The sequence below is a fragment of the Mobula hypostoma genome, chromosome X2, assembly GCF_963921235.1.
Source record: "Mobula hypostoma chromosome X2, sMobHyp1.1, whole genome shotgun sequence".
NCBI lineage: Eukaryota > Metazoa > Chordata > Chondrichthyes > Myliobatiformes > Myliobatidae > Mobula > Mobula hypostoma.
In genome coordinates, this window is record NC_086129.1 from 8,184,335 (window position 1) to 8,197,873 (window position 13,539).

The following is a 13,539-nucleotide window of genomic DNA, read 5'->3' on the forward strand; positions in this document are numbered from 1 at the left end:
TGTCTGGGAAACCACGTTGTTCAGAACAGAAATACCCGTGCATTTATTGTGTTTTGTGACTCGAATCAAAAGGAAAACAGGGACACTCCTGTACTTAGTTTGTTTTCTTCAGTGATGTGTCAGTATTATGATGAATAACCCATAAAGAATTATGTCAACAAACAGAATGCTGAATCAAACAGTATATTGGCAGTATTATTAATACAGTGTCTGTGCCTTGAACAGCTCAAGTGCAGTCTGTTCCATCACTGTACAGTTTACAGAAAATATATTGATTCCTATCCTCTCCATTACTTTCGTAGAGCACAAAGAGTTGTGACGCAGCAGTTCTCACGGATCCAATAAGACCTTTTGAAAGCAAAGAGGTAAAATTACAATCTTTTATTTCAGAGGATTTTGCTTGTTAGTAAACAAAAATTTAAAATTCTATTCCTGATGAAATGTAAAAACAATTTTTGGAATGCCTTTACCTCTAGAATGATGAATTAATCTGCAATATTTAGTAATCAGATTTACTGTAAGCAAATTTCAGTAAGAACTGCCGATTCACAAAATCTAAAATACAAAAGAGAAAATGGTGGTAATACTGAGGTCTGATATAAACATTTCAACCTGAAATGTTATTTATCTGTCCACGAACAGGCTAAGAATATTGGACATTTTCTGGTTTTATTCTCCAATATATAGTCTCTACCTTTTACAGCATATGATTTTATCCCACTAGGATTGTCTAAAAATACAACATGTCAGTCATAGATTGGGTCTGTCCCTATTCACCATATGAACATGTCCCTCTTGGATTATTCAAAAATACAACAAGCAAATCACAGATTGGGTCTGTCCCTGTTCACCATATTATTATGTCTCTCTAGCATTTTATAGATATACAACATGTAAATCACAGATTGGGTCTGACGTTAATCGCAATATTATCATGTCCCTGTAGGATTATATAACAATACAACATGTAAATGATAGATTGGGTCTGACCCTGTTCACCATATTATCATGTCCCTCTAGGATTATGTATGCAGGTATCCCCCGCTTTTCGAACATTTGCTTTACGAAACTTCACTGTTACGAAAGACCTACACTAGTTCCCTGTTTTCGCTAACAGAAAGTGTTTTCACTGTTAAGAAAAAAGGCAGCGCGCGAAAAAAATAAGCGCATGATAAAAAAAAACAGCGCACACCCCGAGCAGCCGCTCTCCCCTGGATTCGGAGCTGCATTCTAGCCAGCATTGCTTAACCACGTGCCTGCGAGCAACCGTTCGCAAGATGAATTCTAAGGTATCGGAAAAGCCTAAAAGAGCTCGTAATGGTGTTACACTTACCGTAAAACTAGACATAATTAAGCGTTTTGATCGTGCTGAACGAAGTAAGGACAAACTGAGTTTGGCTTGTGGAAGTTGATGAAGATGATGCTGAAGAGGTTTTGGCATCCCATGACCAAGAACTGATAGATGAAGAGCTGATGCAATTGGAAGAGGAAAGGATAATGATCAAAACCAAATGCAGTAGCGAAAGTGAAGTCGTCCAGCAACTGCGTGAGATTTTCACTGCAATGATAAAGTACGACTTTAATTTTGAAAGTGTATGTCGGTTTAGGGCATATTTGCAGGATGATTTGACTGCTTACAAAGAACTGTATGATAGAAAAATGCGGGAGGCTAAACAGTCAAGCAAGCCTTCCACATCAGCCACAGCAGACGACGAACCTCGACCTTCGACATCGAGGCAGGCAGAAATAGGAGAAGATGAGCTGCCTGCCCTGATCGACGATGAGGTGACACCCCAGTGTCCCACCACCCCAACCTCCGGGCCCCGGACAGATACCGATTCGCAGAGAATGCAGCGCTAGCTGGAACGCACTCAGCACATCTTTAAGCAAAAAAGCCGAAATAAACAAGCTAATTAATTAGGTGCCGCCCGGCATGTAGATGTCGGCCCAGATCAGAGGCGATTGCCGATTGCGTCGTCTCTGATCTGGGCCGACATGTATGTGCCGGGCGGCACCTAATTAATTAGCTTGTTTATTTCGGCTTTTTTCTTAAAGATGTGCTGGGTGTGTCCCGGCTACCGCTGGACCACTGCATGCTTTGCCGATTGGTATCGGGTCGCTGCATGGAGGGTGGGGGCCACTGCACCACCCCAGACTCCGACGACTCAGCCTAACACACCATCATCAGTGTGCTCAATGACTTCACGATTCCCGTAAGTGATACTACACTGTACATACATTATTTCTACTTTATGTCGGCTGTGTATTTTTACGTGTTATTTGGTATGATTTGGCAGCTCCATAGCTTAGAGGTTAGTGGAGAGCGCTTGCACCGTGTTACTGCCGAGAGCACTTGCATGAGATTTTCGCTATGGAGAACAGTGCGCAATGATTGTGGAAAGGTATTTCTACTTTGTATAGGCTGTGTAATAATCATATCATTCCTGCTTTTACTATATGTTACTGTTATTTTAGGTTTTATGTGTTATTTGGCATGATTTGGTAGGTTATTTTTGGGTCTGCAAATGCTCACAAATTTTTCCCATATAAATTAATGGTAATTGCTTTTTCGCTTTACGACACTCCGACTTACGAACCGTTTCATAGGAACGCTCTACCTTCGGATGGCGGGGGAAACCTGTATAAAAATACAACATGTAAATCAGAGATTGAGTCTGTTCCTATTCATCATATTATCATGTCCCTCTGGGATTGTATGAATATACAACATGTAAATCACAAATTGGGTCTGTCCCTATTCACCATATTATCATGTCCCTCTAGGATTATACAAAAACACAACATGTAAATCACAAATTGGGTCTGCCCCTATTCACGATATCATCATGTTCCTCTAGGATTTGTCACGTATCCCGTAACAGGTTAAAGATCCAGCAGAAATGGAAAACACGTTGGAGTCCAGTATTGCTATTAACTAATAATATTTATTCGTAACTACGCAATACAGTAATATAAGTGCAGATATATCAAACAGGTTAGCAATGTTTATATATATATATAAAAGTAAGTGTGGAAATACATGAAATCCAAGCTTCTTCAAGTCTAGGGTTAAATAGATAGTCTTACGATGATGAGTAAAGTTCAGTTCAGTTCGTGGTATTAAGTTGAGTAGTGATGGGGAGAGAGGGAGAGATTTGAGTCTGCAGGTGAGCTGACGCCGTCGATCTTCCCGTTGTCCTCCGAAATCCTTTAGAAGTCACCGACTGTGACCACAACAAAGGGGACAGTTCTTCTCTGGTGGAATTATCAACCCAGGCGAGGGTTGGAAACATGAATAACTGCCCACCAGTCACACCCTTTTCACGCTGTGAGAGCCACTGATCAATCCTCCAAAACCCACCTTTTCTGTGGGCACAACAAAGCTCATTGCATGTCCAAAACCATGTGTCTCCAGGTCTAACAGCTGACCTATCTATCTCACCGTGCTGAACACTAGCTGTCCATCAAGCAGCTCCTCCCTTATCTCTCTGTAAGAACTTGGAAGCTGCCAGTGTCCTTGTAGAAAGTATAAACATACTGCCAAAAAACCATAACACCATCTCAAAGTAGTCTTCGTCTCTCTCTCTCTCTCTCTCTCTCTCTCTCCCCCCTTTCTCTCTCTTTTAACAAGGTATCTGTGATGGACAACTCTCTCTCTCTCTTTTCAAAAGCACCGTTTATAGGGGTAATTCAGGACCCCATCACACCCCCTTCCTTTTAGAAAAAATCTTGATGCAGGCAAAATTTTAGTTTAACTGGAAATTACAAAGTTTGAAACAATACATGTATAATCACCAGATAACAGAGCAAAAATGTGTACAATTTCTAACTTAACATCTGGATAAACAATCAGCTATAATATTGTCAGTTTGATTTTCAAGTCATATTCTTGCAATATCAGATTCCATTAATAACCTTCTATTCTTATCCTTCATCTTAGTTAGAAACACCAACGGATTGTGATCCGTGTAATCCGTGTCTCTGGGCAGGACAAACATAGACATCAAAATGTTGTAAAGCCAGAATAACTGCTAGCAATTCCTTTTCAACAGTTGAATAATTTTTCTGGTCCCCATTAAATTTCTTTGAGAAATAAGCTACAGGGTGTTCAATGTCATCCACACCTTTCTGTAACAATACTGCCCCAGCAGCTTCGTCACTAGCGTCTGTTGCTATAGAAAATGGCTTATTTGATGTAAGTTTTAGAACTAGACAATGGCGGTTCAACTCGATCTTCATTAAAGAACAGATCGCTTTTTCCTTTTCAACTAACTCTACTGAAGGAATTTCCAGTGGGACATTATGGGAAACTTTTAAAGCATGTATTCGTGGACAAATTATTTCGTACTCTGCTGGATTAAAAAAGTGAACCAATAATGAAATCTGTATATTGGTTGATAAGATTAAAGAAATTGATAAAAAATATTCAGTTAACTCCCAATTTAGAGCTTTATAAAAAGAGTTGAACTTCAGATGCAACATAGTTTGTTATTAACATCTGTTGTTGAAAACTAGTTACTTAAAACTAAATCTCAATTTTATATACGTGGTGATAAAGCGGGGAAATTATTGGCCAATCAATTGAAAGCTGTTTTGGTTAAACGTCAGGTTATTAAAGTTTGTAAACAGGATGGCAATTTTACGGTTGACCATGATGAGGTTAATAAGTCTTTTCAAGAATTCTGTACCTCTTTATATCAGTCAGAATTTCCTGACGATACTACTACGATGCATGAATTCTTTTTAGATCTTTTTATTGAATAAGTATACAAAGGGTAAACCATAAAGGCACTAATACACTGTTAGAAATTACAGGAGATATTAATACAGAAGAAAAAATTGATACAAACAGTGCAATTTAAACATAAAATAATATGATAAAATAATAGTATACTGATTTTTATATTTATATATATCAATAGAGAAAAGGAAAAAAAAACCCAAAAAAAGACCCCAAAAAAAAAACCCACCGTGCAACTAAACTAAAAGCAAAGCAAAGCAATGGGCTAACTTGGAAACAGGTGAAGTTAAAGAACTTAAAATCACGTCCTCAAACCCAACCTCCATTAAAAACAGTTTAAAAAAAAAAGGCAAGAAGGAAATATAAATATGGAACAAAAGAGAAAAAAATTACATTAAATGAAAATATTGAATAAAAGATCTCCAGGTCTGTTCAAATTTAAGTGAGGAATCATAAAGATTACTTCTAATTTTCTCCAAATTTAAGCATAATATCGTCTGGGAAAACCAAAAAAAAGGTAGTTGGAGTATTCGGCTCTTTCCAATGTTGTAAAATACATCTTTTCGCCATTAAAGTAAGAAATGCAATCATTCTACAGGCTGAAGGGGAAAGATTACTGGAAATTTTAGGTAATCCAAAGATAGCAGTAATAGGATGAGGAGAAATATCTATATTCAATACCTTTGAGATAATATTAAAAATGTCTCTCCAAAAAGTTTCCAGAGTAGGACAAGACCAAAACATATGAGTTAAAGAGGCTATCTGTCCCGGACATCTATCACAAAAAGGATTAATATGAGAATAGAAACGAGCTAATTTATCTTTGGACATATGTGCTCTATGAACAACTTTAAATTGAATTAGGGAATGTTTAGCACAGATAGAGGAAGTATTGACTAATTGTAAAATCTGCCCCCAGTCATCCACGGAAATAATAGAACCCAATTCTTGTTCCCAATCTGACCTAATCTTATCAAATGGAGCTTTCCTAAGTTTCATAATAATATTATAAATAATAGCCATTACACCTTTCTGACATGGATTAAGGTTAATTATAGTATCTAAAATATATGTAGGAGGTAGCGTCGGAAAGGAAGAGAGTATAGTACTTAGGAAATTTCTAACTTGGAGATATCTAAAAAAATGTATTCTTGGTAAATTATATTTATTAGATAATTGTTCAAAAGACATAAGGGAACCATCTAAAAATATATCCAAAAACCGTGAAATACCCTCAGTCTTCCAAATTTGAAATGCACGATCCGTGAAAGAGGGAGGAAAAAATATGTTACCTAAAATAGGGATCGCTAGCCCAAATTGGTTGAGATCAAAAAATTTCCTGAATTGAAACCAAATACGCAAGGTATACTTAACTATCGGGCTATAGACCAGTTTGAGGCGTTTCAAATCAAAAGGAAGAGAGGAACCTAAAATAGAGCCAAGTGCATAGCCCTGAGCAGATTGTAATTCCAATACTACCCATTTAGGAATGGATAGTGTATCTTGGTCAAGTAACCAAAATTTCATATGTTGAATATTAATTGCCCAATAATAGAAGCTAAAGTTAGGTAATGCTAGGCCTCCATCTCTCTTGGCTTTCTGTAAATGTATTTTACCCAATCTCGGGTTTTTATTTTGCCAAATAAATGAAGAAATTTTAGACGCAAACAACAGGAATTCTGCAGATGCTGGAAATTCAAGCAACACACATCAAAGTTGCTGGTGAACGCAGCAGGCCAAGCAGCATCTATAGGAAGAGGCGCAGTCGACGTTTCAGGCCGAGACCCTTCGTCAGGACTAACTGAAGGAAGAGTGAGTAAGGGATTTGAAAGCTGGAGGGGTACACAAGTACACAACTCCCTTGTCCATTCGTCCCCCCCATCCCTCCCCACTGATCTCCCTCCTGGCACTTATCCGTGTAAGCGGAACAAGTGCTACACATGCCCTTACACTTCCTCCCTTACCACCATTCAGGGCCCCAAACAGTCCTTCCAGGTGAGGCATCACTTCACCTGTGAGTCGACTGGGGTGATATACTGCGTCCGGTGCTCCCGATGTGGCCTTTTATATATTGGTGAGACCCGACGCAGACTGGGAGACCGCTTTGCTGAACATCTACGCTCTGTCCGCCAGAGAAAGCAGGATCTCCCAGTGGCCACACATTTTAATTCCACATCCCATTCCCATTCTGACATGTCTATCCATGGTCTCCTCTACTGTAAAGATGAAGCCACACTCAGGTTGGAGGAACAACACCTTATATTCCGTTTGGGTAGCCTCCAACCTGATGGCATGAACATTGACTTCTCTAACTTCCGCTAAGGCCCCACCTCCCCCTCGTACCCCATCTGTTACTCATTTTTATGCACACATTCTTTCTCTCACTCTCCTTTTTCTCCCTCTGTCCCTCTGAATATACCTCTTGCCCATCCTCTGGGTCACCCCCACCCCTGTCTTTCGTCCCGGACCTCCTGTCCCATGATCCTCTCGTATCCCCTTTTGCCTATCACCTGTCCAGCTCTCAGCTCTATCCCTCCCCCTCCTGTCTTCTCCTATCATTTTGCATCTCCCCCTCCCCCTCCAGCTTTCAAATCCCTTACTCACTCTTCCTTCAGTTAGTCCTGACGAAGGGTCTCGGCCTGAAACGTCGACTGCGCCTCTTCCTATAGATGCTGCTTGACCTGCTGCGTTCACCAGCAACTTTGATGTGTGTTGCAAGAAATTTTAGAGTCAACTTTATCAAAAAAAGATTTTGGAACAAAAATCGGTAATGCCTGAAATATATATAAAAATTTTGGCAGAATAAACATCTTAACTGCATTAATACGACCAATCAAAGTTAAATATAATGGAAACCATTTAGATGAAAGTTGAGTAATATGATCAATTAAGGGTAAAAAATTAGTCTTAAATAAATCTTTGTATTTCCAAGTAATTTTAATCCCAAGATATGAGAAATAATTATTAATCAATTTAAACGGAAAGTTATGATACAAGGGAAGTTGTTTATTAATCGGAAAAAGTTCACTCTTACTAAGGTTTAATTTATAACCTGAAAAAAGATTAAATTGTGCTAATAAATCTAAAGCAGCAGGGATAGATTTTTGAGGATTAGAAATATATAACAGTAAGTCATCAGCATAGAGTGATATTTTATGGGACTTTAAGCCCCGAGTTATCCCAATAATATTTGGAGATTCTCGAATGGCAATTGCAAGAGGTTCTAATACAATATCAAATAATAAAGGACTAAGAGGACAACCTTGTCGAGTACCTCAAAAAAGAGGGAGAAAAGGTGAGCTTAAAGAGTTAGTACAGACCGAGGCCATAGGAGAATGATATAACAATTTAATCTAGGATATAAATTTCGAGCTAAAATTAAACATTTCAAGCACCTTAAATAAGTAAGGCCATTCTACTCTATCAAAAGCTTTTTCAGCATCTAAAGAGATAACACACTTAGGAGCATTTTGTGAGGGAGTATAAACAATATTTAACAGTGTGCGAATGTCATAGAAAGAGTAACGACCTTTAATAAAACCCGTTTGGTCTTCTGAAATAATAAAAGGGAGTACTTTTTCTAATCTGTTTGTTAATAATTTAGAAAAAATTTTAGAATCAACGTTTAATAAAGATATTGGTCTATAAGATGCACATTGAGCAGGATCTTTATCCTTCTTTACTATTAGAGAGATTGACGCTCTATAAAAGGATTCGGGAAGTTTACCAATTTTTAATGAAGCCTCCAAAACCCTACAGAACCAAGGGATTAATAAAGGTGCAAAACACTTATAAAATTCCACAGTAAACCCATCAGGGCCAGGAACTTTCCCCAGGTTCATAGAGGAAGTAACATTCTTAATCTCATCAGTAGTAATGGGAGTATCAAGCATAGAAGACATATCCTGTGAAATCTCAGGGAAATCTAGGTTATCTAAAAAGTCATTCATATATTTAGAGTATCTTAAAGACTCAGATTGTTATAAGGAAGAATAAAAATCAAAGAAGGTTTGATTCCGCATGATCAAATATCAGTCGATCATTTTGATTATAAATCTGATTAATTTGAGATTTAGTATAATTAGACTTCAGTTGGTTAGCCAACAGTTTACCAACTTTGTCACTGTGTACATAAAATTCACTTCTTGTTTTCTTTAATTGGTTTACAATCGAGGACGAAAGTAATAAGCTGTGCTCCATTTGAAGTTCAGTTCTTTGTTTATACAGCTCCTCAGAGCTGTAACATATTTCTTATCAATTTCCTTAATTTTGTCCACAATTACCAACTCCTCCTGCTTCAACTTCTTCCTCAAAGCAGCAGAATACGAGATAATTTGACCACGAATATAAGCTTTAAAAGTATCCCAAAGAATGTTCACAGAAATATCCTCTGTATAGTTAATTGTAAAAAAAAGATCAATCTGTTCATTCATAAAGTTAACAAAGTCCGAGTCCTGAAGCAACAGCAAATTAAAACACCATTGTCTATTATTTTGTGTATTGACCTGAATTTTAATAGAAAGCTTAAGTGGAGCATGACCCGAAATGATTATAGAATCATAATCACATTTAATCACTGAAGAGATAAGCCGAGAGTCAATAAAAAAGTAATCAATTCTTGAATAGGAATAGTGAACATGTGAAAAAAAAGAAAAATCTTTTTCCTGAGGATGCAAAAAACGCCAGATGTCCGTCGACCCAGAATCAGAGAGGAATGAGTTAATCAAAGTTGCAGATTTATTAGGTAAGGTCCGTAGAGGAGCCGAACGGTCCAAAACTGGAGATAAGCAAGTATTAAGATCTCCGCCCCAGATCAATGAAAACTCATTCAAATTTGGGAACTGATTAAATAATGATTTATAAAATTCCGGACAGTCCATATTGGGAGCATAAACATTAACCGAAACTACCTTTTTATTGAATAGTAGACCACTAACCAGTAGAAATCTACCATTCGGATCAGAGATAATATCATGTTGTACAAAAGTAACTGAGGAGTTTATAAAAATAGAGACGCCTCGAATCTTAGCGTTAGAATTCGAATGAAACTGTTGACCCTTCCAGAATTTAAAAAAACGTAGTCTGTCCCCCCTCCGCACATGGGTCTCTTGTAAAAATAGAACATGTGCTTTAAGTCTCCGGAATACTTTAAAAACTTTTTTCCTTTTAATAGGATGATTAAGACCATTAGTATTCCAGGAGACAAAATTAATAATAGACTCCATAAACCCTAAAGTCAACCCGCAAAAAAGAGGATTGACGATAGGTTCGACCCACGAACCAGGAAAGGGAACAGAACAAACCAGAGATAATAGGTAGGAGAACGCAACCAATGCTTCAGTAATGTAAAATAGCCCAAGAAGAAAAAAACTAAAACGTGAAGCCCCTCCCACCACCCCCCACCCCATGACCCCAAGGCTAAATCGAAAGCAGACCCGCCAGAAAGAAGCAAGCACTGGAACTACCCCCATGACTTCCGATAGACGCTCACTAAAAAAAGTGTAAATATAAAAAAGATCAGCTAGTTATAAAACAGTAAAAGAATAAAAAAAGTAGAACAGTTAAGACAAACACGATATAAAACAGAGAAAAAGCCAGAAAATATAAAGGAAACCGTAACAGACCACAGACCCTAAGAAAACCAAAAAAAAAAGAAACAAAATTATTAATATAAAACTAGTTAGGAAAACCTACAGAAAAAAGTACATTTAAAGACTACGAAATTTAAGGCCTCAAAGGAAATACACGAAATGATGCTGAGGGAATAACCACCCATAATCCCCAAGGAAAAAGAAAGGAATGACGCAGTTAGAAAGAAGTTTGGCAACCATATTAATTAATCAAAAAAAATTTTCTGCCCATATAAAGCAACCAAAAATTAAACCCGACAGATTCACAACCTCCGATCAAACGGAGATAATTAAAGATTACGATTAAGATGTTGAAGGTGAAAATTGATCCAGATAACTCTGGGCATCCAATGGAGATTCAAAAAAAACGAAGGGCTCCGTCAGGTGTACGTATCCTTAAACGCGCAGGGTAAAGCAGCGCTGGTTTTAAATCCATCTTGTAGAGTTCCGACATCACAGATCTATAATGAACCCGTTGATCCCGAATCTGTTTGCTGAAGTCCTCCACGAATCGGAACCGAAGATCCAAAAAATCAATATAACCTTTAGATCGAACAAATCGAAGCAGTTTCTCCTTGTCTTGAAAGTAATGAAAACGTAAAATGACATGTCGAGGTTTATCTGACTTAGACGAATATGATGGAACTCTGTGAGCCCGATCCAATAACGGTGGCTGGTCAGGAAATACGGTAGGAAATGCATCTTTTAAAAGTTGAGAAAAAAACTTTATAGGGTTGTCAGATTCAACAGCTTCACGAACACCAATAATTCGAATATTCTGCCGTCGCATTCTGGATTCTAAGTCAGAGTTTTTAAAAGTCAGAAAGTCCAGTTTTTTCTTCATTGAAGTAATTGTTTCTTCAATTTTCTCCATCTTGAGTTCATTTTGTTGCGTGGATATTTGAATATTAGATATAGCCAACTGATGTTCCGTGATAGATGTTTGCATTTTATCGATTGAATCGGCAATTTTCTGGAAATTAATTAAAATTTCCGCGCGAATCAGCTCCGTTATAGAGGTTGAAATTTCCCTTTGAATTAGATCCGATATAGCTTTCAGAGTCAACGGTGGTTCAGTCGGAGGGAGATCGGTACCTTTCGGTCTAACCGGAGGTTTGCCGTCTTTCCCATTTTTTCCGTTCTTGGACATAGCGGACCTTAAAAGCATCCGAATACCAAAAAGCCCAATTTGTTTCAGATTATTGTAAAAGTCGATGCCTTAATGGTTAGTTAAATATAGCTGATCATAAGAAAAAAACTCAAAGGTAATGGAGCGAGTCAAGAGCACGACTTCACTCCATGAGCTCTACCGGAAGTCCCCACGATGCATGAATTCTTAGGGAAATTGAATCCAATCATCAGGATTATATAAATATACAGCATGTAAATCACAGATTGGGTCTGTCCCTGTTCACCATATTATCATGTCCCTCTAGGACTATACAAAAATACAACATGTAAATCACAGATTGGGTCTGTCCCTGTTCACCATATTATCATGTCTCTCTAGGATTATATGAATATACAACATGTATATCACAGATTGGGTCTGACGTTAATCGCAATATTATCATGTCCCTGTTGGATTATATAATAATACAACATGTAAATCACAGCATCTGCAGAATTCCTGTTGTTTGCATGTAAATCACAGATTGGGCCTGTCCCTGTTCACCACATTATCATGTCCCTCTAGGATTATATAAAAATACAAGATGTAAATGATAGAGTCTGTCCCTATTCGCCATATTATTATGTCACTCTAGGTAGTGTAATAATACAGCATGTAAATCACAGATTGGGGGGGTCTGTCCCTATTCACCATATTATCATTTCTCTCTGGAATGATACAAAAATGCAACGTGTCAGTCATAGATTGGGTCCAATTGGAAAGGACTTTTACATAGACTACATCAATGGTAGGCTTGATTGCTTTGGTGAATTAATATGGGTTCACAATGGATAGTTTCTCATAGTCAACTGCTGAAGAAAGGCCATAATCATAGTACTTGAGTCGTGAATAATGTTACTTTATTTGCCAAATGGACTCGAAGCAAACAGTGAGATACATCATTTTTGCGTCAAATCCAGTCAGCGAGGATCTTACTGTGCCAAGTGTCGCCATGCCTCCTTTGCAAACATAGCATGTGCCAACTTACTAACTGTGACTCGTATGCCATCTGAATGTGGAAGGAAGCCAGAGCACCCAGAGGAAACCTACACAGTCATGGGGAGAATGTTTAAATTCCTGCAGACAGCGGCGAAAATTGAACTCCCAATTTCAGGGGCTGCAATCGCACTACGCTATCCCGTCGCCCACCAATATTTCTCATGGCATAATTAAGGCTTAATGTTTGATTATGAGGTGACAGATCTCTCTCTCCCCATACCCCTCCCCCTCCCTCATGTCCTCACCCTCTCTCTTCAAATATATTTCACAAAATGCTAACTGTACATTTTGGTGTGGTTTAATTTACAGAAAACCTTTCTGATTCTATACCATGACAAAACTCAACTGCTGAAGAGCTATGAGAAACTTCAAAATGTGTACAATCAACTTTGTTCTGATACTCAGGATGAACTCAGAGCCTGCAAGGAAAAGCATGAACAGCTGTTGCTCAACGAAAAGGTACTGCTCTCTGTAATGCTGTAAAGTTGACTGCTTCAACAACATTATTTTGGGAATACAAATTAAACATAACTTTTTATTTAGTAGAATTACACCACTGCAATATAACTCAACATCATGTTGCACTTCTTTAAGGTTATGAATGCATTTGTCATGATCGAAATGAACACTGGGGATTTGGGACTGAAATGCTCCATAAAAGTTCACTGTTATCAAAGTACTTTAAAGTTATGAATGCACTTATGGTGATGGAAATAAACACTGGGGATTCAGGACTGAAATGCTCTGTAAAAGTTCACTGTGATCAAAGCACTTTATAGGTGGATTTCCGTGGACTGCACGATTGCCTTATTGGGAGACTAACCGCAGATCGAGCAGGTTCTACGGACATAGGAATGGAATGTTGCACAAGAGATATTCAGGTGAACTGTGTGAGAAGGTGTGTAGGGTGGTAAAACTGAGTAACGGCAAAACACTCGCACCTTTCATCAGGCTTGAGGTGCAGTTTTCCGCAGAGGTAAAATAATGAAATTGTAACA

At 38.0% G+C, this 13,539-nt stretch overlaps 1 protein-coding gene across 1 annotated transcript in view; it reads left to right on the forward strand.

Moving 5' to 3' along the window:
* The window catches only part of LOC134341008 (uncharacterized), a 257,807-nt gene that overhangs the window by 191,311 nt on the left and 52,957 nt on the right, over window positions 1-13,539 (forward strand). Inside the window, exons 30-31 of the mRNA XM_063038698.1 lie at window positions 303-365; window positions 12,851-13,000. Coding sequence (XP_062894768.1) covers window positions 303-365; window positions 12,851-13,000 — 213 coding nt within the window. The remainder of the gene's footprint in view (window positions 1-302; window positions 366-12,850; window positions 13,001-13,539) is intronic.